Genomic DNA, 27,991 nt, shown 5'->3' with positions numbered 1-27,991 from the left:
AGGGTCTTTTCTTGCCCAGTAATTACCAGGGCTCAAGCTTGACTTAAGGCAGCCATTATAATTTTCAGTGCAGAGAGTAAAGAAGATGACCTTGACAGAAATATGCAAGAATCGTTACCTAGGCAAGAGGGGCTGAAATATTACTTAAGTCCTGGGAAACAGGGTAACATTCGGAAGCGTCTCAGACAGACACCTCCCTAACTCACAGGAGTATACGAAGGGGAAGAAATATGGCATCTTGCAAGATTCTGTTATTAGGGCCAATCTCAATAAAAGTGGTTTTAGCCTTCCGGTGGAGTTGATTTCCTGGTCTGGTCTACCTGGTGGGGCTGGCAATCTATCTCTTCACATTTTTTCAAATATGCCCTGAAAAACGTGGTGCCCATTCCTTCTTCCTTTGCCGTCACATATCTTCCGCAGCCCTACCACCACAGTGCGGCTCTTGTTCAGTAAAAGTACAGGTAGTCCTCCACTTATGACCACAACTGGGCCCGGAAAATTCATCGTTAAGCAGTGCAGACATTTAGTGAAGCATTGTGTGGTGTCACCCAACTTTACATTTTTGCAGCAGTCGTTAAGCGAGTCACATGGTTGTTAAGTGAATCACATGGTTCCCCACTGATTTTGCTTGTCGGGAGCCGGCTGGGAAGGTTCCAGATGGCGATTGCATGACCCTGAAATGCTGTAACCACTGTAAATGCATGCCGGTTGCCAAGCACCTGAATTTTGATCACGTGGTTATGGGGACACTGTGATGGTCGTAAGTGTGAGGACTGGTTGCAAGTCACTTTTTTCAGCACCGTTGTAACTTGGAATGGTCATTAAATGAATGAAAAAAACCCTAACCCTAACTCCTTTAAAGCAGGCCCTGAAAACAGGAGCGTTTTGAGTGAGTTTTCATTTCGTTCCTTCTCTTGCATTTTTGCAGTGGCTGTTTCCCACCAAGCTCCCCTTGCTCTTTAAGGACGCTTCTGTCTCTTTCTTGGATCAAGTCTGATTTTAAACCAACTTCCCCCAGACTTGGGGTGCCCCATCCCTCTTTGGCTGGGCTTCCTTGGAGCTCCACATCTGGAGGGCGCCAGATTGGCAAAGGCTGATTTTAAGTCCTCTCCCCTTTTTGGGGTGTCGCCTTCTTTCTTTCTGGCTCACCAGGGCCGAAAAACATCTCCAGTTAAGGTGATCCCCATCATCCTTCTGAAGTGCAAACCCCCAAAATGCTTTTGTTTCTCTCCAGGCCTGTCTCTGTTGCGGGATGGGGGCCTGGGGGCGGGGGAGCGAAAAGGGTGGCAGCAAACGGAGGAACAATGATGGGCGCGTGGAGATGGGTGATTCACTTGGCTCTTATTTTTAATTTAGCAGCTTGAAATAGCACCCTCCTCATCTGTGTGCGAAAAATGTTTTAATGTTCATTGTCACCTTTTTGGAAGAGAGAAGTGTTCGAAAAAGAAAAATACTTCTTCCTCACTAAGCTCCCCCTGTCTTCCTCCCTTCTGTTGCTTGCTGACTTAAAACCTTCGTATCTGCAACGTGTCCCCTGCTTGAGAGACCTGCCAAACCCCCCAAAGTGGGGGGGGAAAATTGATCGGAAATTGGAAGTGAAGTGGGGCAGGGTTGAATGGAGAGGGCTGTCCAAGAGCCTTGCAGAATCTGGGTCGTTGCTTGGGAAGTATCTCTTTCCGTAACGGCCAACGACCACAGAGTCAACTTGGGATGGGCACCAGGATGCGGAACGGTCCGTCTCTGGCATGGAGAAGAATCTGCCGGACTTTGCAAAAACAGACCCCTCCCTCCCCCCCTCCAAAAAAAAGGCTTTAGGGAAGATAACCCGAGTCCTTTGACAATCCTGAGGCCTTCCATAAGATGGAGAAAAATCCAAAGGCCTTCTACATCTACAGAGTGTCCAGTTGGGGTGAGCTCCCTACGGATGAGACCAGATCAAACAACTCTGTGAAATGGGAGGGTGGCAGTTGACACCGGAGAGGAGAGAAGCAGGGAAGGGTGCCCCTGTCACGGAAAACCGGCTGACATCTGTTGCAGTAGCTCAATGCAGTTTCTACTCATAATGGCTGCGAGACCTGGACCACAGGGAAGGCTGAGCGAAGGAAGGTCGATGCTTTGGAACTCTGGTGCTGGAGGATAATCCTGAGAGTGCCTTGGACTGCCAGAAGATCAAACCGGTCCATCCTCCAGGAAATAAAGCCAGACTGCTCACTTGAGGGAATGATATTAAAGGCCAAACTGAAATACTTTGGCCACATAATGAGAAGACAGGACACCCTGGAGAAGATGCTGATGCTGGGGAGAGTGGAAGGCAAAAGGAAGAGGGGCCAACCAAGGGCAAGATGGATGGATGATATTCTAGAGGTGACGGACTCGTCCCTGGGGGAGCTGGGGGTGTTGACGACCGACAGGAAGCTCTGGCGTGGGCTGGTCCATGGAGTCACGAAGAGTCGGAAGCGACTGAACGAACAAACAAAATCTTGCCTCCCAGTCCCTAGAACAGCCCTCCTTCGCCTGACACGCCCTGATGCATTGGGACAACCACTCCTATGTTCTCAGCAGCAACGGGAATCCTGGGAGGGTCGCCATATTGCTTCCTGTGTTACTGCAGATAGTTCTCAGGTTATGATGGCAACTGAGACCAGTGGGTTCTGGGAGTGAGAGGAAAAGCGGCAGGAACGACGTACAGGAGCAACTTGTGACCGTCCCTGCCGGCTTCCCCGTCGACTTTGCTTGTGGGAAGCCGGCAGAGAAGGTCGCAAAGGGCAGTCATGGGACTGTGGCTCAGCACAACGTCATAATCACGAGCCAGGCACCTGAGCACTTGGCTCGCGATCATGTGAGCGCGGGGATGCTGCGACGGCCAGAACTTTGAGGACTGGTCGCATGCTGCTGTAACTTTGAACGGTTGCTGAAACGATGGACATAAGCCGACGACTGGCTGTATGCCGTTATTGGCTCCGTGGATTTGTCACCGATTCCTACATAGAAATGTAGCGCCATGTGATTGCGTAACGGTATGGGTGGGTGGGTATAAAAGTTAGAGAGTCCTTTGGAGTTGGGCGGCTAATAAATTTAACGAAATAATAAAAGGATGATAATAGAGGACCTGAGTCCTACTTGGCACAAGCCCCAGAGGGTCTTGCTGGGAAGCGTTCTGCTCCCATAGCATCTTGGAAAATACCAGGTTTTATTGTAAACCGCCCAGAGTCCCCTGCTAGGGGAGATGGGCGTGATATAAATTTAAATAATAATAAATAAATGAACCCTTCTAAATTGATCCATGCAAGGGATGCTTCTCAGACCAAATATGGCTCCTGAGTGAATGGAATGGAAGTAGGAAAGTAGCCGAATGCCTGAGAAGAGAACGAAGCCGAGTCCTGGCCAAGCCGTTTCAAACATTATCCAAATGGGTACAGCTTTGGTCTTTGGGAGTCACCGTATAGAATGAAAGTGTTGTAATGGTATGTGGGAAAGACCTTGGGAGACAGGGAAAGAGACGCTGCCTAGGGAATGGTCAGATAAGAATGGGCACAGCCCACAGATGCATAATGGGTGGGGTAAGAGGCTCAGAAGGGACCCTCCCTCATTTCTCAGGCTGTAAAGGAGATGCGGGGGATGAATCTGAAGGGGAGGGTGAAATAATGGTATGTGGGAAAGACCTTGGGAGACTGGGGCAAAGAGATGCTGCCAAAAGAATGGTCAGATAAGGGAGGGCATAGCCCGCAGCTGTATAATGGGTGGAGAAAGAGGCTCAGAAGGGACCCTCCCTAGTTTCTCGGGCTGTAAAGGAGACGGCGGGAGATGTGTAATTTCAGATTTGTAAAATTCTGTTGCCGAATTAGCTTATCTGGTCATGTTTCCTGTCTAGTCTACCTGGTAAGGCTGACATCCATCTTGCAAGTCTGAAAGTGCAATTCTCCCGCCATTCGGAGCCTCTTGCCCTGACCATTACCCAGCTGTGGGCTAAGCCATCTCTTATCTGACCATTATAACAGTTGCAAGCCCAGTTCTCCCTCTCTCCTGAGTCTTCGATAAACGAGAACAGCCAGGCAGGAGGTGTGAATCCTGTGTATGGGGAGCTGCAGTCCCAACACTTCTAAAGGATGCCAAGAGAGGGAAGCTGAGCAAGTACACAGCAGAGCCAAGAAAGTAGTGAAACACACCATTAATTTATTCCTGTGCCTGCAGGCTGACATGTGAAGAGAAGATGCCAAGGATTCATCCTCCTTCCTCAGAGCTTTAGGGAAGGGCCAGTTCTCTGCAGAGCAGCTAATCCCCAAGGGCAGTGTTTCTCAACCATGGCAGCTTGAAGATGGGTAGACTTCAACTCCCAGAATTCCCCAGCCAGCATGCTTGAAGATGTATGGACTTCAACTCCCAGAATTCCCCAGCCAGCATGCTTGAAGATGTATGGACCAACTCCCAGAATTCCAGCATGCTTGAAGATGTATGGACCAACTCCCAGAATTCCAGCATGCTTGAAAATGGGTGGACTTCAACTCCCAGAATTCCCCAGCCAGCATGCTTGAAGATGTATGGACTTGTATGCTGGCTGGGGAATTCTGGGAGTTGAAGTCCACCCATCTTCAAGCTGCCAAGGTTGCGAAACACCGCCCTAGTGTCTCCAAGCCGTGAATGAGAATTACTGTTGGAAACCCTGTACAGTGGCTGTCCATCACTGTTGACAATACCCACATACTCCAGTCCTGAATCTATGTGACACCATCACTGTCGGTTCAAACAGAGCCCAGGTCTCAGTTCCAATCAGCTCGTGTTTAGACTGATGAGGACTAGAATGCTGAGTCCCCCTGCTAGGACATCTCCTTCGGATGCAGAAGGCCCAGGGTCGATGATCCCTCCAAATTGGTCTCCTCTGACATTTTTACTTCTTCCCATTAAGCAACATTTGGATTCAGGCAGGAATATTTTCACCAGAAGTTCTTTTTCAACTGTTAAGCGAGTCCCCGTTTGAGATAAATTAGGTATGTTCAAAAGGGACTCATACAATGAACCGGTGTGTCAGGTTGGTTATAAGGCTATTACATAAATCTGGAGCAAGGATCATAATGGCATTATATAAATCCTCAGCACAGAACACATTTCGAATGCAGCGTACCACCGCATTTCAAAAAAGGATGTGGCAGAGAAGGGAAAGATTTCAGACACAAATAAATGAGCAGGACTGGAGCACCTTCCCTTTGAGGATAGGCCAGCAAATGTGGAGCTTTTTCCGTTTGAATATAAAAAAACGACGAGGCGAAAGAACATAGTAGAGGGTTAGCATGATGTAATCCGGATTTCAGCACTGACAATGGGCTGGCCCCGACAGCTTGAATGGCCCCTCCTGAATTCAGGTTAGTGTGAGAGGTAGCTTGGGGTAGAGAAAGTGGACCGAGTTGTGATCCCACCCGTCCCCGAGCGTGAGATCTGGGGGTGAGGCAGCGGCATTGGTCCGGCAGGAGCTTACGTGGAACAGACACTGCAGCCCGGGGCCAGAGGGGGCTGACTGAAAGCCCCATCTTGCTCCTTATTCAAAGGCAGTCTATCTTAGTTGTAGCCATCCACAGGAGTCAAGATGGGGGTCATGCATGCACAATGAAAGCTGCGCCCCTTTTGTTATTTGCGTCGGGCGCATGATGCAAGTTAAAAAAGGGCGGGGTTTCAACCATGCAGCCACTGTGGCCATTTTGACTTTTTTGACCCCCTTCCCTGGTGGATGCTCAGGGTCAGATGTGTGAGGCCCATCTTGCTGTTTCTCAGCATCTTCTGGTTTCCTCTGGAACAGTATTTCTCAACCTTGGCAACGTTAAGGTGCGTGGACTTCAACTCCCAGAATTCTGGGAGTTGAAGTCCACGCACCTTAAAGTTGCCAAGGTTGAGAAACACTGCTCTGGAAAGTCTATGAAAGGCAGTCTGGTGTGGTGGTGAGGATGTTGGACTAAGTGTAGGGAGACCCGGGTTCTACTCCCCCCTCATCCACAGAAGCTCATTGGCTGAACTTGGACCAGCCCCTCCCTCTCAGCCCAGCCTACCTCACAGGGTTGTTGTGGTGGGGGAAAATGCGTGGAAGGGACCCAGCCCTGATCAAAATCCACCGGAAGGCCCAAACAAAGCGCTTCGTGCGGCCCCCGAATTTTCCCTCCTTCCTTTGTCCTCCCCGCCGGGCATCGGTGACTCATCCCCCGTCTGTCTCTGCATTGTTTGCATTCGGAACCCGTTTTGCTAATGTCCTAAATTGCTTCTCCCACCTCCTCCCCGGAGGGGGAAGACACCATTGCGGCTGCCTCACTGCCAGATGTTTCTGAACGCCCCTGGCCTTCCGTCCCGGGAGCCGGGCCTCCGCGGATGCAGTTGGCACAGGATAATTTCTGGGGGAAATGGGGACGGCCCTTTTCGACGCCTCCTCCAGATGCCGGCGAGCAATTTTGCACCGCCGCAAAAAAAGCTGTTTGCAAGCCGTTTTTGTTGTGGCATCAACAAGATTCTGGGTATTGTGTGAAATAGAAGCAGCCAGTCCGCCCCCATCTCGCCATCCTTCGCAGTCGGATCCGATCTGTTTTCCTCCTGGGCTGCAGGGCCCTTTGGGGACGGAGGAATGATTTGCATTTCCCTTTTAATCGACCCCTCCAGTTGCACCAACTTTTGGATCCCATTTTTATGATGGGATCTGATTTCTATCCCCCTCTCCTGTCAGTTTTGAGGAGGTTCAGCTTTCTCTCCAACCCCCTTTCTTTAACATGAATAGTTCTGTCTTCAGGAGCCTACAGCAGCTGAAGTCCTGGGAACTAATAGGGGCTATTGAAATGCAAATGCCCAAATTCACAAACGGGTCTTTGCCTGCCTGCCAGCCAACCAGCCAAGCCCTCTTCCTGGATACCCTGTCCCAGCCTCCTCCATGCCAGTCCCCTGGCATCAGCATCCTCTTGTCATGGCCTCTCCTAATCAGGATCTCCAGCACATGGCATTCGGGGGCCCCCAAGTCTTCCTTGGGCCTTCCAAAGTGGGCCCAGCTGCCACTTGGTTCCTCCCATGGGGTCCCTAATCTTGCATTATTCCTGGCAGTGATGATTTAAAATCGGAGAGGATATATGTAGCTCAGCATACTAGCCGTTCTCTGGGCATGCCTTATACCTCTGCAGGTATTTCTCTGCGTGCCTAGGTCGTATCTTCAATGCTGTGGTCCCAGAAAAGTAACGTTTGTCGGTGAGGTGCGCATACATAGCTGTTACCTTGCCAGCCTCGTGCTGTTGAGCATGTTGTTTTCTTGGTGACCGAAACGGCGTTCTTGGTCCTTATCCCGCTGATGCCCAAAGAAGGATGAACCTAATGAAACGTCTGCAAACGACAATCCAAGCTAAGCTGAGTAATTTTCTCCCAGAGCAGCTTACCAGCTAATAACTCTGATGGGAGACCTCCAGCTAGAGCACCGTTTTTATGAACTTGGCCATTTCAAGAGGTGTGGACTTCAACTCCCAGAATTCCCCAGCCAGCACCTAGGGACTTCAACTCCCAGAATTCCCCAGCCAGCCTGGCCATTCTGGGAGTTGAAGCGCACGCACCTTTAAGTTGCCCAGGTTGGAAAATGCTCTTCTACCATGCTTGGGAAATGTAGGCTTTGAGCAGAGTCTGTGTAAGTGTCTAGAAAGGGAAGAAATTCTCACTTTCCATTTGTCCTTTGTGGTGGCACAGATGTCGGTTCTGGGCTAGATACAGGATGCAAATTTAATTATCTTGTAACGCGTGGATGTATTATGCCTCAGGCGTCATTGGCTTCAGAGATGTTCCAGTGTCCGAGGAAGAAAAGAATTAGAGAGATTTTTCAGCAGCAGTTGGTGCCTCTGAGGCCAAGGTGCGCTGATATGAACGAGCAAAGCAAAAGGCCATTTTTTAAAATGATGCCAGAGCATGTAAACCCCAAACCGATTTCAGATCAAGCCGAGGGGGCTTTCTCCATCACTGTCTCTGGTCACGACCGAGGACCATTTGTGCCACGCTGCGCCCATCCTTCCAGTAGCTGGAGCCCTTTGTTGGCACATCCCATTATCCTTGCCCACTGCTGGGAGGGGATGGGGGAAGATGTAGTCCAGAAACCCTCAGCAATAGTAGCACGGTATGAAAATGAGTCCAACTCACATGGCAAGGATGTGTTTTTCTCTCGGTTTGATGTGGAAATGTGCTATCTGCTTTCCCCCGACGGCCCCACTGAGCAAGCTGAACGCAGAGGCTGAGATTTGTCTCTTGGCTTGTAGGGAGTTTGGCAAAACAGCAGAGCTCTGCGTGGAGGGGGGAGACAGAAACGCCGGGAGTCACTGCAGCCCAGGGTGGGAAGGTTAAATGGCAGAAGAACATGGCCATTATGTTCCTCCGAAGGCTCTTTCAGCTCCAAATGTATTTTCAGCTCTCATGGAGAGAGTGTTAGGAGAAGGGGGGAAAATGGTATAGATGAGGCTGAAAGGGTTGAAGATAGGCCCAGAGTCCCTTAATGCAAGGTGGGAACATGAGGCGCTAAAAAGGAAGGCACAGCTTAGAGATTTGGGACCGGTTACTGCAAAAGGGAAGAGTTATTGGAGTAGACTGTCCTGCTTGGAAAAATAAAAGGCAATAGAAAAAGAGGCCAGCAGAAGACAAGGGAGCTGGGTCACGGATACCACACGCGTGAGCTTGCAAGGATTCAAAGACGCAGCTACTGACAAACAACGCTGGAGGAAAGGTGTCCGTCGGGTGGTGAAGAATCAGAAAGACTGAATGGCAACAACTCAGTCCTTGCCCAACGTTCTGACTTGGTCTTCCCAAATGCCAGGGCCCTAAAGTTTTTGTTGGGTGGGAAGGCTCAAAGTTCCTTCCATGGAGGCAGTCCAACACATCTGGAAGGACCAGAAGAAGAGAAGGTGGCCCCGGTTGCTCTGCCTGCTGGTTCTTGACCAACCACCAAGAACAACAACCGACAAGTGCTTGCAGTTGTGTGTGCAAGGCGCACAACTGCTTGAAAGGGAGCCACATGTAGAGTTCCCAGCTCACAGCCAGGACTTTCTGGCAGATGAATGCACCCAGCAGGCTTTGTTGTTGACAGAAGAGGCTGGGAATTGAGTGTTGGCGTTGGAGAAGAGTCCTGAGAACTTTGTGAATAGCTGAAAAACAAGCCAATGGATCATGGAATGCATCATCCCAGAGGTCTCCCTCAAGGCACAAATGACCAGGCTCACACTATCATATTTTGGACACACTGTGTCAAGACCTATCTTTCTAGAAAAGTCCATAACGCTGGGAGAAGTGGAAGGAAAGAGCAGAAGAGGACAACCAGCAGCAAGGTGGATGGACTCCGTCACAGAGGTGATGAATGCTCCATCAGAAGATCTGAAGGACCAGGATGGGGACAGATCCTCCTGGAGAAAATCCATCTGGGTGGTTGTTAAGAGTCAACACTAATTCAATGGCACATAATCAGTTTTGCTCAGCTGCAGCACCTGACTACGGGACCTAGAATTTTTTAAAAAGACATCCTTATTTGGAAACAACCACCAGCTCAGGACATGAGTGCACAGCCCAGTGTGGAAGCTCAGAAAGGATGCTGGTTTAATAGCCACCAATATTAATTCTAGGGGTTTTTTTCCAAGCCCAAGGTTCTTATCATTCCAAATTCAAAAGAAACTTTCCAGAGTCGGCCCTGTTTGTCTTTTACAGCAAAAAATAAAAACAGACCATGGGAGCGCTGTGAAAATTCACCCATCCCATTTTTTTTAATAACAAAATGTTATAATCCTAATCCACTTCGTCAGATGAAAGGATCATACTCCATAGTGCCGAGGAACTGGATCGCAACCCGCAAAAACGTGAGTGAAAATCAAATAAAATTGGTTAGGCTGTAAAGGGCCGCAGGACTCCTTATTTCAAAAAAACAGGGAAGCATCTGCTTAATCCCCAGAGGAAATTTAGCCAAATCTTGAGATAGATGCAGCCTCCATCATGCATCCCTCCTGGTACAGCCCCCACTATGTCTGAAGGTTGCTCAGCTTAAACTTAGCAATGCTTTCAAGCTGTGGATCTCTGGAGCATTGGCAGATAAATAGGATTATTCTCCCTGTACTTCGTAGTTTAGTCGACGGTAGCCAAAAATCAGGAGGAATCAGAAGGCACCCCTTCAACGGAACATATTTAATTCAAAGGCAGACATTTTCATGAACTTCAGCTCAATTTTTTCCCCTTCTGCCCCCCTCTCTCTCCTTTGCATTTTGAAAAGTGAGTTTTTCTTTTTCTCCTCTCTTTTTTTTAAATGTGGAAAGAAAACAGGCCTGCCTTTTTTTTCTTTTTCTTTCTCTTTTTGCAAAACCTCATAACCATCTCCAAGTTCTTCCCACTTTGGGAAAAAAATGTTTTCAGGCATAAGCAGGAAACCACAAACTGTAATAACCTGGGCAGATCTCAAAAAACTCAGCAGGGTCAATAACATGCCCGGGTCTGGGGCCCTGAATGTGTGAATGGTCCCGTTTCTTGCTTATGTTAACATCTATCCACTGCTTACTTGGTGGCCATGTATATTTGTTCTGTAATTTAATTGTTTTGATTGAAATTGTTTTAATTGTTTTACAGTTTTTATTGTTATAAGCTGCTCTGAGTCACTTGCTGAGAAGGGTGGCTGTAGAAATCGAATAAATAAATAAATAGATAACGGGATGGGAGGCCAACAGGAAATCTGTAGGTTAGAAGGAGAAGGCAGAAAACAACCCCAAGAAGGCTGTGCAAACTGCACCCATAGAGTTGCCAAGGAAACCACATGGATGAGTCCAGGAAATCATCTGGAGTGGAGTTTGGCTGAAACGAGACTTCACCTTTTTAAACATCATGCCTACTAAATTCCTGGTTGGAAGGATATATCTTCTGAATGCTCCATCTTGTAAAAAGGCTTTATGTCGGTGTTTCTCAACCTCGGCAACTTGAAGATGTGTGGACTTCAGCTCCCAGAATTCCCCAGCCAACATGGCTGGCTGGGGAATTCTGGGAGTTGAAGTCCACCCTCTTCATATTGCCACAGTTGAGAAACACTGCTTTAGCAAATAGTTCTTTCCCCACCCTCAGATCCACACAGAATTTCCCCAGATCCAATATTCTATAGACATCTCCTTTTCTGGCTGTTTATCTACAGGTAGCCCTCACTTAACAACCATTCATTTAATGACAGTTCGGACTTATTATGGTGCTGGAAAAACCGACTTACAACCTGTTCTCACACTTAATAACCATCGCAGTGTCCCCAAGGTCACGATTCAGGCGCTTGGCAACCGGTCCGCATTTATGACCGTCACAGCGTCCTGTGGTCACGTGATCGCCATTTTTGACCTTCCCAGCCAGCTTCTGGCAAGCAAAATCAGTGGGGGACTGCTTGATTTGCTTAATGACCATGTGGTTTGCTTAATGACCGCAGTGGTTTGCTTAATGACCACCACAAAAAGGTCATAAATTGGGTCAGATTCACTTAACAACTGCTTCACTTAGCAACACAAAATTTCAGTCCCAATTGTGGTCATTAAGTGAGGACTGCCTGTAATTTATTAGGGCCTTTCTGACTTTTTCCTCTCTCCCTTTAGCTGTCACACTTACAAGGTTCCTGAAACCTCATGCCACCTACACCTGTGAACTGAAAGTGAGAATTAGGATTAATGGCACCTTTCTGCCAAAAGAAAGGAGAGAAGGATTTCCTGGGGGGCGGGGTAGGAGGATGAATTAAAGAAATACTGATTTATTTTGGAAGTGGCCTGTGAGTGACCAAGCCTAGTCGTGATGCAAAGCATCCAAGTGAGGAGCAAAGCCAGGCATTTCATTCTTTGATTTCTGGTGTTGGGAGACAGGCCCTCTGTCAGATTCCTCAAAGGTTACATAAGTTGTATCGATCAGGGCAGTATGACCGGCGGTCAGAGTAGCATTGAAACATGGCTTAGAAGCAGAACCCCACGCTTCAGAAAGACAGAGGAAAATCTTTTTAAAAGAAGCGTGTGGAAAGCTGCGCCAGTGCTCTTCAAATGCGCAAAAAGCACATACCTGTTGGGTGTGCCACCTTGCCTGCAGATCGCTCACCACAGCATATAATGCTTGCTCTCCTTTTGCCCTCACAACAACCTTGGAAAGTTGACCGACGCAGTGACCAACTCCAATTGAGCCGTTGGAGATAGGGCTGAACGAAGCACGCGGCCTCCAAAACTTGAATTTCTCAAGCGATGGATGCTTCGGTAGTCCAGAACATGGGGCTTAGGAAGGGCTCGTCACTTCCATGCAGGATTAAGAACCTTATGAAGCAAGCATGGGTCAGGGGCTGGAGCTACTACAACCTGCTCATTTCTTTCGAATTAGGAGAGCTACGTTGGGGGGCCAACTGGGTAGAGGACAGCAGAAGACCTAAGCTGAGTTTTGTTTCTGCAAAGCTACCTGAAGAACCGGGACAGGACAGGATAGATGGAGGGAGAGAAAGAAGGATGGAGCGTGCACAAGTCCACTGTTGACCACCTTGATGTGATTTCCAGTCCCTGGGCTGAGAAGAGCCTTTTCCCATCACCTGCTGCTTGACCTTTCTGGTTGGTATGCAAAGGGTGGACGGTAGGACCTTGGATAGGCAATCCATTCCTGGACCTGCACAATGGAGAAAGCCTGAAGACCTTAAACCTTCTGAGAAGATAACAAGGTTAGCCCTTCCTAACGCAGCAATAGCTTTGTCCTCCATGAATTTATCCATTTCCCTGTTAAAGCCTTCCAAGTTTCTAACCATTGTCCTGTCTGGTGGGAACGAAGTCCACAAAACCCAAGAAAAAGCTGACCCTCCCAGGCTTGTCATCTTCCCGAGATCTTTGCAGAAGGAGAAGGGCAACGTGCTGCTCAGGAGTGAGCTGCTCCGTGTCTCGATCTCCAGGCTCGAGAGAAGATCTAGCCAAATCAAAGCCCTGCCAAATGTTAGCAATGGGCTGAAACAATGGTCTAGAATTCCAGATGTGGCCTTCAGCCTCCAAAGGTTGAAGGCCTCCAGCTGGACAGCAGGCAGCAAGTGCCAAATCTCATCCAGCCGCCTGCCGTCCATCAAACGCAGCCCGAGCGTGAAACTCAAGTTATGGAGGATGCTCAGAAAGTGGCTGTGGTACACATCTCAAGGCAGTTGAATTCCCTAAGTAGATTATGTGATGCCTGATGAAATATTTTCCTTTTGTTTGTCCTCATTTTGCTGATTTCATTAGTTCTCGCTGCAGTCCTCGTCTGTAGAAAGGGAAAAGGCGGTGGATTGGGAAGGAATGGGAGAGATGACGGTTTCTCTGCCTTTTCTCCTCTTCGCCCACACTTTGGGGTCTTCCAGCGGTGTGGCAGGGGGAGGAAACTCAGTTTTATCCACACTCTTTTCATGCCAATGGACCCAATCCTGCCCCCCCCCCCTCCAAATGCAATCTGTGCATCCAAGTGCCATTTTCCACTCAACGGGACAAGGTCATTCTTCCTCAAAAAATCTATCTGTTGCAAACTCTAATTTGTAGCCCCCGGGTGGGGACTTTTCTCGGCTAGGGGTCTGCCAGCAAGGAGTGTGGGTCTGTCTCTTTCTCTCTCTCTCTCTACAAAGGAATTTGGAGCTGACCTGGGGGACAGAGGAGGAATGAATGAGCCACTAAGGAAGGACTTGCAGAAAAAAATGTCCCAGGCTTAAATGAGGAAAGCGCAAGAAAGAAATTTTAAACAACTTAAGCCGCCTTGGTTTTGTTTTGTATCAGATGGGGCTGAGCAACACTTGGAGAGGCTTCCAAGATTCTGTTAATTCTCACTAGGAGCATTTCTGGAATCCTTGCCGTGCCGGTTTCTTAACCTGGCCTACCACAAAGGGCTGGCACTCTCTCTCTCTTCTCCCCCCACCCCCTTTTCTTATTCTTCCCATCTGCAAATTGAGGAACAACAGCAGATTTGGAGGGCGGGCAACCTGCATCTACAGTATAGCCCCCACATGATTCCTCAGCATCCCACCTTTGAAATGTTGGGGCTGAATTTCAGTGGTGCAGTTTTGTGAAGATGCGGGATGGCTTTAAAGGGGGGGGGCTGTTGGGTGCACTTTGTCTCTGTAGCACCTCTCACTCCAGACCCAGAAACAAGACCAGCAAAACATTTCAGCCTCACCCTTTCCAGCCACCTCACCACAACACTCGACAATAAAGGAGCCGGCAGTCAGGAAATACGCTGCAGACTCACACTTGGTAGAGCAGCCATGAAGGCCTTGGAAAAGAGATCCAGATGCCGGGATGTGGCTATGCCCCACAGGTCAAGCGTGGGATTCCCTGTGACCTTTCATGGAGTGAAAGTTGGACTTTGAAGAAGCAGGATAGGAGGCATATTGACACCTCTGAACTCTGGTGTTGGAGAAGATGCCTGAGAAGACCGTGGACGGGCAGGAAAACAAATCAATGGATCTTTGAACAAATCAACCCAGGGTTCTCCTACTTCGGGCACATGATGCGAAGACCCAGCTCTCCGGAGGAGGGTCTGATGCTGGGAAAGGTGGAAGGAAAGAGAAGAGGACCAGCAGCAGGGTGGAGGGACTCAGTTACAATGGAGAAGCGGTCCCTATTGATCTACTCACATTTGCATGCTTTCGAACTGCTGGGTTGGCAGGAGCTGGGACTAGCAACAGGCGCTCACCCCGTCATGTGGATTCGAACCACCGACCTTCCAATCGGCAAGCTCAGCAGCTCAGCGGTTTAACCCCCAGCGCCACCGCGTCCCCTCTGCCCGCCCCTAATTAATTTGCCTGCCCCTAATTAATTCATTTTGGGGGGAGGAGTTCCCAATGAATGCGGTAGGGCCACTTCTAAATGGATGTCTTAGAATATATTTCCAGGCAGGGTTTCTGCTGATTTTCTTTAAAATAGCACTTGACAAACTGGGTGGAAGGAGTTTAGGTGCACGGATATCTGGGGGGAGGGAGGGAAAAGAGGCACATGATGCACATGCATGATGACATCATTGCATAAGTGGCAGGAAGTATATCCCTAACCCTGGTGGCTTGTACTGGATGCCTAAGTTTAGGGAAACACATGCACAAAACTATCGGAAGAAACATACACGACCCTAAGCCAGGTACGGCTGTTGGTTTTCTCTCACTTGCCTGCTGTTTTTAAATCGCCGTTCCTTAAGCCTTTGCTTTGGAGCGAAAAGTAGCACATCCCTTTGAGAAAGTTTGTCTTTCCTGGGGTGGAACGTGCGTTGTGGATTTTCAGAGCAAGCAGTAGTCAAAAATTTCCCAGTGCTCTCATTTTAAGCAGTGTAACAGGCAGTGACTGCCATTTCCCTCCCGATGTTCGGTGCGCACATATGTTTTGCCAATAGAATTCTCTGCTCATTTTGGAGCATTGTTGCAGAACTGGGAAAACCTGGAGAATTTCTGGGGATTGGGATAGGAGATATGGAATTGCTTTTTTCTATATACAGGTAGTCCTCGACTTATGACCATTCGTTTAGCGACTGAAGTTAACAATGGTGCTGAAAAAAATGACTTGCGGCTGGTCCTCGCACTTATGACCATCACAGCATCCCTGTGGTCAAGTGATCAAAATTCAGGCTCTTGTCAACCAGCATGTATTTACAACGATTGCAGCGTCCCAGGGTCATGTGATCACCATTTGTGACCTTCCCAACCAGCTTCTGACAAGCAAAGTCAATGGGGGAAGCTGGATTCGCTTACAACTGCATGATTCACTTAACGACCAGGGGGGAAATTGTAAAATTGGGCATGACTCACTTAATGACCACCTTGCTTAGCAACAGACATTCTAGTCCCAATTGTGGTCATAAGTTGAGGACTACCTGTATAGGCTGCCTTGCAAGGCAGCAGTATGTGGCTGATCTTGAAACTACACAGGGTCAGACTTGATTAGTACTTGGATGGGACACCACCAGGAAATCTCAGGGTGATAGGCTAGACTTCTCGGAAGAAGGAAACGGCCACCCATTCCCATACTGTTGCCAAGGAAACCCCATGAATGTGTCCTTGAAGTCCCCAGGAGTTGACTTGGACTCCACTTAAGCTTAATTTTTTTCCATGTGGCAGCTTCCTAAATGTAGGACCACTGAGAGGTTTGCAGCTCCCAGAATTCCCTGCCAAAGGACCTGCTGGCTAGGAATTCTGGGAGCAGCAGTCTCCACACATCCTTAAGATGCTTGGTTGGGCAAGACTGCTATCTGAATGCTGTGGTTTGCCCTGCGAGGTAGTCCAGCAAAGAAACCCCAGCAGCAGTATTACTGTAACTCTGTTTTTATTGTAAGGTTACTTTGACAGAATCCTGCAAGACTGAAAGCCTTCCTCCCCTCCTCTCCTTTTACTCTCCAGAAAACAAGGGGGGTCCCTTCTGAGATGCTTCCCACGCCCCTTTCCCTTCTGTGGGCTCAGACACCTTTTGCATGCCGGTCGTCCAGCCCGCACCTCTTCCTCCCATCTCCCAAGGTCATTCCCACAGACCATGACAGTTGTCCTTTGATTTCATTCACTTACGTATTACCTCCCCGGGGGGGAACCATGGGTGAGGGGAAGTCAGTACCCTTTTGAGCACTTCTTAAACACCCCCCGATTTTTCTCCCACCCCCTTTCCTCTTCCTCCCTCTTTGCTTTCGCATCCCTAACAGGGACGAAATCCTTGCCCCTTCAGAGTGGCCAGGCCCAATAAATTCTCCTGTGACTTTTTGCTTACCGCTTCTCAGTCCATCCAGCGAAAGGGAATTGCCTTTTGAGATTCCTTCCAAAGGACGAGAGTACTGGGGGCGTGGGGTGCGGAATGGGATCTTTGTGCCCTTACCTCGGCGAAAAGGTGGCTGTGGGATACGTGTGAATGTCCTTTTTTAAAAAAAGGAATGCCTGCAGCCTCCCTGGATTTGCACCCTCCATTCAGTGGAAAGGATACCTTTGGGGCGGGGAGAGGTGGCATCCGATGAAATAACAATATCAGTACTGGCCCCCATCGAACAGAGCAAGCTCAAAAACATCCCCAGAGGAATTCATAGGAAATTGGGACTGCAGCCTCAGAGCAAGGCAGGAAAACAAGAAAACGGGTGATAAATGGTTTCAGCACAGGGTCAGAGGAGAGGAATCGGTCTTCGTAGCTGGCATCTTCATTTCCAGAGCAAGCCACTAAGGGAGGCGGGACAGGCGCTCGGTGGGCTTTGGAAAGAAGTCAACAACATGACGGTGAACTTTGGCATCCTGTGGGGTCCCGGGTTCAAGCTCGTCCGATCCTACGGGTCTTGCTTTCTGTTTTCCTTGAGCTGTATAGCAGGGCATGGCACGGATCGTACGGAGTTTCTTCGGCTAACCGCTTAATCTTCTTCCGTGGTCCTCGTTGCAATTTCAGGGGAGCGGAGGGCACACCGCGCGGAAGCCATGAGCCCTGCCTGCCTGCCTTTCATCGTCCTGCTGCTGCTGGAGGAGATGTCTCACGCGCACTTCCCCGAAGAATCTGGGCCCATCAGCATCGCTCTGGAGGACTGTGAGTACCAAGACCAGCCATGAGGGCGACAGTTTCCCCCAAAAGGTTTTGCAATTGGTTTTCCGATGGGGGTTATCCCGTTGAACTGTTGGAGAATTCCCCCCCCCCCGCTGAAAATTTAAATCTTCCCCCCTTCACTACTTTCCTGCAGCTGCGAACCAATTTTAGGATATGCAATATTTATATTTATATATATAATATTTCCTCTATGAAAAAGTGCACTGGGGTTGGCCTTTCTCTTGCAGACGTTGCCTGTAGCAGGGGGCCAGGCTGATCTCACCAGGTCTAGCCTCAAAAAAGACAAGTAGGAACAGTCTTGGTTAGTAACTGGATGGAGGACCACAAGGAAAGCAGTTGGGAGCAGGCAAAAGGAGTGGTTTATGATATCTGGGCTGCAACCACAAGAGGCAGCAAAGAAACTTTAAGTCTATTTGCTGCCATCTAATGATGGTTTGCATTTTTGCAAGCCAGTGGTGTATATCAGGGTTTCTTAAATGTTTTGCTCTCTTAAATTATGGAGGACTCCAAAAGAACTTTTCTTGGTCTAGGTTGTATTTATTTATAGGTAGTCCTCGACTTACGACCATTCGTTTAGCAACTGTTTGAACTTACGACGGTGCTGGGAAAAGTGACTTGCGATTAGTCCTCACACTTACGACCATCTCAGCATCCCCAGGGTCACATGATCAGAACTCAGGCACTTGGAACTGGCATGTATTTATGACAGTTGCGGCGTTCCAGGGTCACGGGATCGCCATTTGCAACCTTCCCAACCGGCTTCTGACAAGCAAAGTCAATGGAGGAAGCCAAATTTGCTTAATGACCACGTGATTCACTTAACAACTGTGGCAAAAAAGGTAATAAAATCGGGCATGACCCACTTAACGACCGCCTCACTTAGCAATGGAAGTTCCAGTCCCGATTGTGGTCATAAGTCGAGGACTAGCTATATATTTACATATTAAAAATTAAAATTGACCCATTCATAGCATATGTATTTATTGAATCATGTAAAAATAACAGTATTCAACCCATTAGAGATTAACATCAATAAAATACTTCTCATTTAAAAAAAAAACTATATTTCGTTAACAAGTAAAAACTAAAGAGGGACATTGTTTTAACTTTTTGCCAATATCTTGAATATCTGGCAAATAATTTTGATTTTGCGGACCCCTCAGAAGGTCTTGGGGGACCCCCATGGATTCTCAGACCACGCTTTAAGAAACACCGTTATATATTATAGGCCGATTCTCGCTTCCCTCATTCCTGTGCAAGCTAAAGAGAAGGAGGACCCTGGAAGCCTGCAGAACTCCCAAGGACTGGGTTCCGAGCAAGCTGGCTGGGTGACCTCGGGCCAGTCCCTCTCTCTCAGCCCAACCCACCTCACAGGGTTGTTGTTGTTGTGGGGAAAACAGGAGGAGGAAGGAGTATTAAGTATGTTTGCCCCCTTGAGTTATTTATAAAAAATAATAAAGGCAGGATAAAAATTAAATAAATATTTTTTTAAAAGAAAGTCCCACTCCTGAACAACAGCTGTCTCAGCAGTGGCTTCAGTTCTTCGTTTCCTCTTTCCTTCCAGGCTGCTGTTCCGCTCCAGCTCTTCCTGGGATTCTGTAGCTGCATTAACCTGAATGGCCAGTAGGGGGCAGCAAAAGATGCAGAAAATGCAAAACCTTTGCTGCCCTCTAGTGGCTGTTTGAGTTATTGCAGCCCAATTATAGTAGCCCTTTCCTGCAGCACCAAGTTTCTTGGAGATCTGGAGCAAGGAACAGGGAGTGCAGTGGGCATCAGATGCCAGCAGGCCCCCAAGTGACTGCCTGCCCTCCGTGCACACTATTAAACCACTGGCTTTGTTATCTTCTGAAATTCAACAATTCCTCCCCTTTTATTAACACAAAACCGTTGCAAGGACAGTGGTTGCACTGTCTTGGTTCACTTTTGTAGCGACCTTTGGAGACAGGAGGAAGACTCGCAGACTAGACGACAGCCGGCTAAGAGGCCGCTGAGCCCACAGAAGGAATGAGGGTGTGGCAAGCGTCTCAGAAGGGACCCTGCCTAGTTTCTTGGACTGTAAAGGCAACGGGGAGAAATGTACTTCCAGACTTGCAAGATCGATGTCAGCCTTGTGAGGTAGTCCAGACAAGAAGCATACCCGGAAGTACTTGCTTTAACATTATTGTAAGAACACATTGACAGAATCATGCAAGATTGAAAGTACATCTCTCCTCCCTTCCTTTACAGTCCCAGAAACTAGGGAGGGTCCCTTCTGAGACGCTTGCCATACCCCCATTCCTTCTGCGGGCTCAGCAGCCTCTTAGCCGACTGTTGCCTACTCTGCAGCTATTCCTCCTGTCTCCCAAGGTCATTCCCACAGACCATTACAACTTTGCATGGAGGGGAGCAGGGATTTGAATCCACCTCAGCAGTCCAGACCTGATCCTACATCCATCAAAAGCACCAGGGCAGTCCCCGCTTGGCTTTTCTGCATCCTGAGGTTGGATAACTAGGCCAAGATGGCTTTGGGAAGTCCCCAATAACTTCCCACCCATCTTTCTTTCCTTCATTTCCCGCAGACGTGAAGCAATATGCCGTCTTCGTGGGCAACGGACTGGGTCGGTTTGCCAGCCAAGAGGGTGGGGCTGAGCGGCTCCACATCCAGCGGATGCTGACAATCAACAGGACTCTGTTTATCGGGGAGAGGTAACTTGGCACAATCCTGCTGCCCTTTTTGACTTTTCCGCGGCATCTGACTTTCAACAGCATGGCACACTTTCCAGTTTTGGAACTTGTCCCTGGAGATCGGCTGCTCAGGGTGACCAGCCAGGTGTGTCCATATACAATCTAAGATACACTGTCTCTGATGGTGGAGGTTCTATCCATTCTACACGGTTAGTTGTAGCAGTTAGTTGGCTGAGGTGGTGTGGTGACATGGAGGGCTAGTGAACATTCCAGCTGGTCTGAGAGAGGCCAGAAGGTTTGCAGCCCAAGATTGGACTGGACTGGACTGGATTAGATTGGAAGCAGGAGAAACTTGTCAATAGGACCGAGATAGGCCCCTTGAGTCAAAAGCCATTTTACAGAGCTGTCTAGAGCAGTGTTTCTCAACCTTGGCAACTTTAAGAGGCATGGACTTCAACTCCCAGAATTCCATACTGGCTGGGGAATTCTGGGAGTTGAAGTCCATGCCTCTTAAAGTTGCCACGCTTGAGAAACACTGCTCTGGAAGCTGAAAATCTATCTTATGGGGTTGCTAAGCATCAAAACCAACTTAATGGTATCTAATCAGTCAGTCTAGAAGACCCCAGATTATAAGAATTGTGTAGAAAACTAAACAACCCGTGACCCACTGGGTCATCGTTTCAGAGGTATTTCCTTGCCAGATGCCTCAATGCCTTCAACAATGGCAGAGCTTCTAATGTCCTGCTCCCCTGGAAAAGTTCTTAAAAACTCAGGGAGACATTCAGAGATGGACCTGCCTTGAAAACAGCCCATGTGATTCATATTGAACTGTAAAGCACAGTCCAGCATCAGGAGTTGACCACAGGAAATGTTTTATGACATTTTGTATGGTGTCATAAAATGTTTTATGGCCATTTTTTGTCACAAAATGTTTTATAAAACTTGCCATATTTCAATCCCACGGGAGCCATGGGTCCCGGATTTTGGACGCATTCTGTAAGTCGGCCCATTTGAGGTACTCGGGCTCAAACATCATTGGCCTGTGACGCACCGTTTTGCCCAGTTAAAGGTTACAAACAAACAAACAGACGTGAGAGCTTTAGTAATATATAGATATATAGATAGGATCCTGCCCTCCTAAGAACCAGAATGAAGTAATTATTGGTGGTAACTTGGAAGAGGGGCCTCCCTTAATACAAGCATTCTACCGTTCGACCTTTTCCTGTAGGGCTAGGTACATATTCACCAAGGGCAGTACAGTTCTCTTCACATGCTCAGAGGCCAGTGGATTTTGGGGCAGGCTGAGGCAGGCAGTTTCCAGGGACCCTCTTCCACATTCAGACGAAGCCCGGGACGTGGGGCTCCCACCCGAGAAGGTAGCTCGCAGAGGTCTTCAGGTTCGCAAGTCTTGATTTTGAAAGCGGACAGTTCAAATCTATTTAAAGTTTGCAAAGGCAGGATGCTGAAAGGCAGGAAAAGCGCTCTGCCTGTGCGCCAGTCTCCTCTCCATCAGCTTCCAGTGAGGCTGCAATCCCTTTGCTCTTAATGGTAGCATTAAATCCTGGTTAAAGCATCCCCGTGTCTGCAGCTGGCACGACAGGGAGAGAAAAAGAAAGTCTCCAGCAAGACAAGGAGATCAGAGAGTAAGCGGGCCGAACGAACGGTGGAGCCCGTAGCCTGCTGTGTCGCCATAGCAATGTAAGGTCCATGGGAAGTGCATCAAAGGGGAGAAGAAGGAAAGCGAGATGAATTAGCAGTGGTGGGTCAGGCTGAAGCAGGAGGAAGAAGTGAAAGGTTTCCGGAATATTCTGGCTTGGCGCTTTTCCCATAATGCCCCTCTCCAATGGGAAGATGTACCCTCCTGGAATGAGGTCTAGTGACTTGCTGCGCCTCCCGGCAGGGTGCCTGAATGCCACCTCGTGTGCTTCACTGCTCACATGCCAGTCGACGGAATTGCACACCTCCCACTGCAACTCCATGTGAACTAGGACCTTGGCTGTGCCAAAGAGGCATTGAGCGATGGTGGCACAGTCCTTGCAGGGCTGGGAGCAGGGACGGCGTGACCGCCTGCCTGTTCCATTTCCCATCACACCCAGCAAAGCATGGCATTGGGGCCTTATGGGGATTTTAAAGGGTGGAGGGGGAGCATTGATTGAATTATCAGTGTGCCCACTGTGATGTCACAGTGGGAAAAGTTACAGTGGCCCCTTCTTCGGTGTTTCTTAAAACTTTGTTCCGCTGCGCACTGGTGCGTGAAGGCACATCAGGCGAGATCTGCCAAGGCGTGCAAAGTGTTGGCAGAGGGGAGAGCTCATCCCCCCGGCCCTTCTTGTGGGGGTCTGCAGGGTTCAATGCTCTCGCCCCTCCTGCTCAAAATCTAGATGAAACCACGGGGTGACGTCATCTGCCAGTTTGGGATTCAGGATCACCAGTGTGCTGATGATACCCACTTACATCTTTCATCCCCGGGCTGGCCAAGTGGGGCGGTTGAGGTCCTGCCCCAGTGTCTGGAAGCTGTGAGGTTTGGGTGGGGAAGGACTGACACTGATTCAATCCTACCCAGTGGTCGTGGGTATTAGGACCTCCTGGATCCGTCCATATTCTTGGATGGGGGGCCCAAGGGTGGGGCACAATTTGGGGGTGTCGAGACAGTGTGCATTTGCTATAAAAAAAAGGCCTGCGGCATGTTAGGGATCAGAAAGGGTGTTGAAACGAGAGATGCCAATATCACAATGCCCTTATATAAATCGGTGGCGCCATCACACCTGGAGAGTTGTGTGCAGTTTGGATCGCTGTTGATGAGAAGTTGTTGTTTATTCGTTCAGTCGCTTCCGACTCTTCGTGACTCCATGGACCAGCCCACGCCAGAGCTTCCTGTCGGTCGTCACCACCCCCAGCTCCCCCAGGGACGAGTCCGTCCCCTCTAGAATATCATCCATCCACCTTGCCCTTGGTCGGCCCCTCTTCCTTTCGCCCTCCACTCTCCCCAGCATCAGCATCTTCTCCAGGGTGTCCTGTCTTCTCATTATGTGGCCAAAGTACTTCAGTTTGGCCTTTAATATCATTCCCTCAAGTGAGCAGTCTGGCTTGATTTCCTGGAGGATGGACTGGTTGGATCTTCTGGCAGTCCAAGGCACTCTCAGAATTTTCCTCCAACACCACAGTTCAAAAGCATCGATCTTCCTTCGCTCAGCCTTCCTTATGGTCCAGCTCTCGCAGCCATATGTTACTACGGGGAACACCATTGCTTTAACTATGTGGACCTTTGTTGTCAGGGTGATGTCTCTGCTCTTAACTATTTTATCAAGATTGGTCATTGCTCTTCTCCCAAGGATTAAGCGTCTTCTGATTTCCTGACCACAGTCAGCATCTGCAGTAATCTTCGCACCTAGAAATACAAAGTCTTTCACTGCTTCTACATTTTCTCCCTCTATTTGCCAGTTATCAATCAAGCTGGTTGCCATAATCTTGGTTTTTTTGAGGTTTAGCTGCAAGCCAGCTTTTGCACTTTCTTCTTTCACCTTCATCAAAAGGCTCCTCAGTTCCTCTTTGCTTTCAGCCATCAAAGTGGTATCATCTGCATATCTGAGATTGTTAACGTTTCTTCCAGTGATTTTAACTCCAGCCTTGGATTCCTCAAGCCTGGCATGTCGCATGATGTGTTCTGCGTACAAGTTGAATAGGTAGGGTGAGAGTAGACAGCCCTGCCGTACTCCTTTCCCAATCTTAAACCAGTCCGTTGTTCCGTGGTCTGTTCTTACTGTTGCTACTTGGTCGTTATACAGAGTCTTCAGGAGGCAGACAAGATGACTTGGTATCCCCATACCGCTAAGAACTTGCCACAATTTGTTATGGTCCACACAGTCAAAGGCTTTAGAATAGTCAATAAAACAGAAATAGATCTTTTTCTGAAACTCCCTGGCTTTTTCCATTATCCAGCGGATATTGGCAATTTGGTCCCTAGTTCCTCTGCCTTTTCTAAACCCAGCTTGTGCATCTGGCAATTCTCGCTCCATGAATTGCTGAAGTCTACCTTGCAGGATTTGAGCATTACCTTCCTGGCATGTGAAATGAGTGCCACTGTTCGATAGTTTGAACATTCTTTAGTGTTTCCCTTTTTTGGTATGGGGATATAAGTTGATTTTTTCCAGTCTGATGGCCATTCTTGTCTTTTCCAAATTTGCTGGCATATAGCATGCATTACCTTGACCGCATCATCTCACAAGATTTTGAACAGTTCAGCTCGGATGCCGTCGTCTCCTGCTGCCTTGTTATTAGCGATGCTTCTTAAGGCCCATTCAACCTCACTCTTCAGGATGTCTGGCTCTAGCTCACTGCCCACACCGTCAAAGCTATCCCCGATATTGTTACCCTTCCTATACAGGTCTTCTGTATATTCTTAGAAAAAATGAGAAGTACAGAAAAAAAATATAATTGCTAATTTTGCTAAGGGTGCAAATGTAAGAGGAACCTTAATTGTAATTGTTTTAATTGTTTTATAGTTTTATTGTTGTAAGCCGCCCAGAGTCACTTGCTGAGATGGGCGGCTATAGAAATCAATCAATCAATCAATCCTGTCCTCTTTTAGAAAACACTTTGCCTGAAACTGAACCATGGAATCTGAAGATGACAGGGAAGAAAATAAATACCAAAAGGGATCTAGTGAGCTGGGGAAGGCTCAGAGGAGGGCACCTAAGATGGTCCAGAGGCAGGAGCAGCTTCTGAAGGAGGACAAGTTGTAATAGCGGGGGCTTTTTAGCCTAGAAAGGAGCAAACGAAAGGGGACATGATCATGGTATATAGAATTATTCCTGGTAGGCGAGCTGTTTCCCCCTTTCCAAAATAATAGATTTCACCCCGTGAAATTGAATTTTGGAAGAATCAGGACAGACAAAAGGATTTTTTTTTTTTTACACAAGGCATAATTACACTTTGGAATTTGCTACCAGGAGATGTGGGGCTGGTGACCAGCTTGGTTGGCTTCACGAAAGGGCAGGAGCCATTCGTGGGAGACGTGGGGATCAGGGGCTCTTAGCCTTGATGAAAGTGGGGCCTCCTCTGAAGGCCATCTGCCGGGAGACCGGTGGGCTTCCTTAAGCAGTTGATGGGCCACTGGCAGAACAGGCTGATGGTCTAGATCAGCGTTTCTCAACCTTGGGTACTGTAAGAGGTGCGGACTTCAACTCCCAGAATTCCCCAGCCAGCTGCTGGCTGGGGAATTCTGGGAGTTGAAGTCCGCACCTCTTACAGTGCCCAAGGTTGAGAAACACTGCTTTAGGAAATAAGCTATTCTTCTTTCTTCCTTTTTTTTAAAAAAAAATATTTATTTATCAAATTTTTATCGCCGCCCACCTCCCCCCACAAAGAGGGACTTATTTCCCATTCCTTTGAGATTGAGGATTGAGGCATTAGATCGGTTTTTCTCAACCTTGGCCACCATGAGAGGTGTGGACTTCAATTCCCAGGATGCCTTCCACAAATACCATTTCTGCTGCTCCGTTTCCCAAGTCTGCAATTCAGCGGGTGATATTTTCTGAGTCGGTGCAGGATCGCTTTGTCTTATTACGGACCTGTCATGGTGCCTCAAGGTGTGGAACAATTGCAGATTCTTCACCGGCTCCGTAACCCCTTGCTGAAACCTGGGAATTAATCTTTGGTGTCGAGGGCGTCGTTCAGAGTTGAGTGAATGGACCCCATAACCTCAGGTAGCTTAAGATCCAGCAGGAACAGCAACGGCTTTTTCAAGCTGCAATTCTTCAAGCCCCAGATACGATCAGTCAGCTGCGTGCAATGTGTTTGCAGGCTTGCAAAGTGGAAAATGAGGAATGTGGTCTCCTGGGGGGCAAACGCTTGGCCTTCTCCGGCTTAATTAGGCTAAAATATTGCCGTTGGAGATGTGAAAATAAATCGCGCAGAATCCAAGAAATTGGCTGAGGGGGGAAGTTCTTCCAAAGAGTCTTCAGTTTGGGAATTAGGTCCCAAAGGTGAATACATTAGAAGAGAATATTCAGATCAGGCCTAAATTTTTTTTAAAAAACCATCCACCACCACCTTAGGAACAGGTTGTTCCTCCTGGTTGGGGGAGATGGGCGGTGATACAAATACAAATAAATAAATAAATTTAAATAAATAAATAAATAAAATTCCTTGGGGTTCCTCTTCAGATAGGCATATTCTTGCTCCTTAGTTTATCCTTCCTTCCTTCCTTCCTTCCTTCCTTCCATTCGATTCATATGGCCAGCCATCTCAAGTCCGTTTTGTTTATCTGTTTGTTTGTCAAATTTATATAGCCGCCCATCTCACGAACATGACTGGGAAGGGCACAATAAAGCCAACAATCCAAACAGTCTTAAATAACCATTAAAAAAACATTAAACCTAAATCTAAACAAGATTGTGGGAGAAGATACGTGGCTCTAAGCAGCTCACATCATTAAAAACAAATATATATCCAGTACAAAAAATAAAAATAAAAGCAGAAATGAAATACACAGCTGGTGAAGAGTCATTAAGAAAAGCCCTTCAACATAGCCAAGAGACACATGAATGATATGGGTGGCTATATAAATTTGCTAAATAAAATAAAATAAATAAATAAAATAAATAAAATGGAACGGAACGGAGAAGGGAGGGAGGGAGGGAGGATACAGGCTCTGTCCCACACTTGGGGTTCTCTGTCTCTCCTCCCAACATCCTCAACTTTGCCCATCGTAATGTTCTGGGTATATCATTTTTACCCATGTATGTTTTTAATGGGACTTTTAAATTCGGGGCAATGCGGCTGAGATGGTGGGGTAATGATGCACAGACGCACCGTTTGCAAAAGCGCACGCCCATACCTGTGGGTCCAGCTGCTCTGTGTTGCTAAAGGGCCATTTCATCACTCTGCCAGAAACAGCTTCGAAGGAAAACAGATCGTGCGTCTACTTACCCAAGGTGGCACCTGGTTGGCAACCTTCGAAAGCCTGGTGTCATCCCTCGACCGCTTTGCCAGAGCCCTTGTAAGCTCACCATCGCAAAGTTAAGTCTAAATTCCCACTCCCAAAGTGATTCTGCTCAGTCTTGTTCGCACTGAACTGACAAGAGACTTGTCTGGAAAGCTACATCAGCAGCAGTGCTCCAAGCAAAAAATCAATATTATTAATATTAATAATAATATTTATTAAATTTATATGCCACCCAACTCCCAGTGAGTCTGGGCAGTTCACAAATTGTTTAAAAAAAAAAGATTAAAACACGAAAACAACACAAAATGAAAAAGAATGTACTGTGACCAAGATAAGAAGCCCAACCCTTTTTATACAATTTGTAATGGGAGGCAAGGCCCCAAGCTCATCCTCACTTATTCTGCCACAATCATGCTTGCATTCCCCAAGTGGACGAGTGTGCGGCTGGATCCACGTTGGCCTCCCCTAGCCTCATTTTTCCCCCCTACGACTGGCAAAGAGAGCAGAGCAACTGCAATCCAAAGGTACACTGCCCCAAAGAGTGGAGGTTCTACCTGCAGCCTCAACATCATCAGGAATTCTGAATGAGCGCACATTCAATCCATTGCCTGTTGTGTAAGCTGGAAATCAGGGGGTAGACAACCTGGGGTCTTCAGGCTGCAAAAAATGAACTGAAATGCACATGATCCCAAGATCAGAGGGAGGGAGAGGGCGTGGCCAAAGAAGTCAAGATGGTGGTCTCAGCAGTGCCATTGAAGCATAGCTGGCTGGGGAATTCTGGGAGTTGAAGTCCACACGTCTTAAAGGTGCCCAGTTCGAAAAACACTGCTCTAAATCACGGTTTGCCCAACTGAAGACCTGGCACTTGAGT

The 27,991-nt window shown here is 48.0% G+C and overlaps 1 protein-coding gene and 1 long non-coding RNA gene across 2 annotated transcripts in view; one reads left to right on the top strand and one right to left on the bottom strand.

Annotated features, from left to right (window-relative positions):
• LOC134488509 (uncharacterized) overlaps nt 1–27,991 on the bottom strand; it is a 679,404-nt gene that overhangs the window by 263,409 nt on the left and 388,004 nt on the right. The gene's annotated exons all lie outside the window — the stretch shown is intronic.
• The window catches only part of SEMA6B (semaphorin 6B), a 50,520-nt gene continuing 39,893 nt past the window's right edge, over nt 17,365–27,991 (top strand). The window contains exons 1-2 of the mRNA XM_063290938.1: nt 17,365–17,492; nt 20,069–20,195. Coding sequence (XP_063147008.1) covers nt 17,387–17,492; nt 20,069–20,195 — 233 coding nt within the window. The 5' untranslated portion in view covers nt 17,365–17,386. The remainder of the gene's footprint in view (nt 17,493–20,068; nt 20,196–27,991) is intronic.

This window comes from Candoia aspera, chromosome 1 (assembly GCF_035149785.1).
Source record: "Candoia aspera isolate rCanAsp1 chromosome 1, rCanAsp1.hap2, whole genome shotgun sequence".
Taxonomy (NCBI): domain Eukaryota; kingdom Metazoa; phylum Chordata; class Lepidosauria; order Squamata; family Boidae; genus Candoia; species Candoia aspera.
This window is presented reverse-complemented; position numbering and strand designations above follow the sequence as displayed.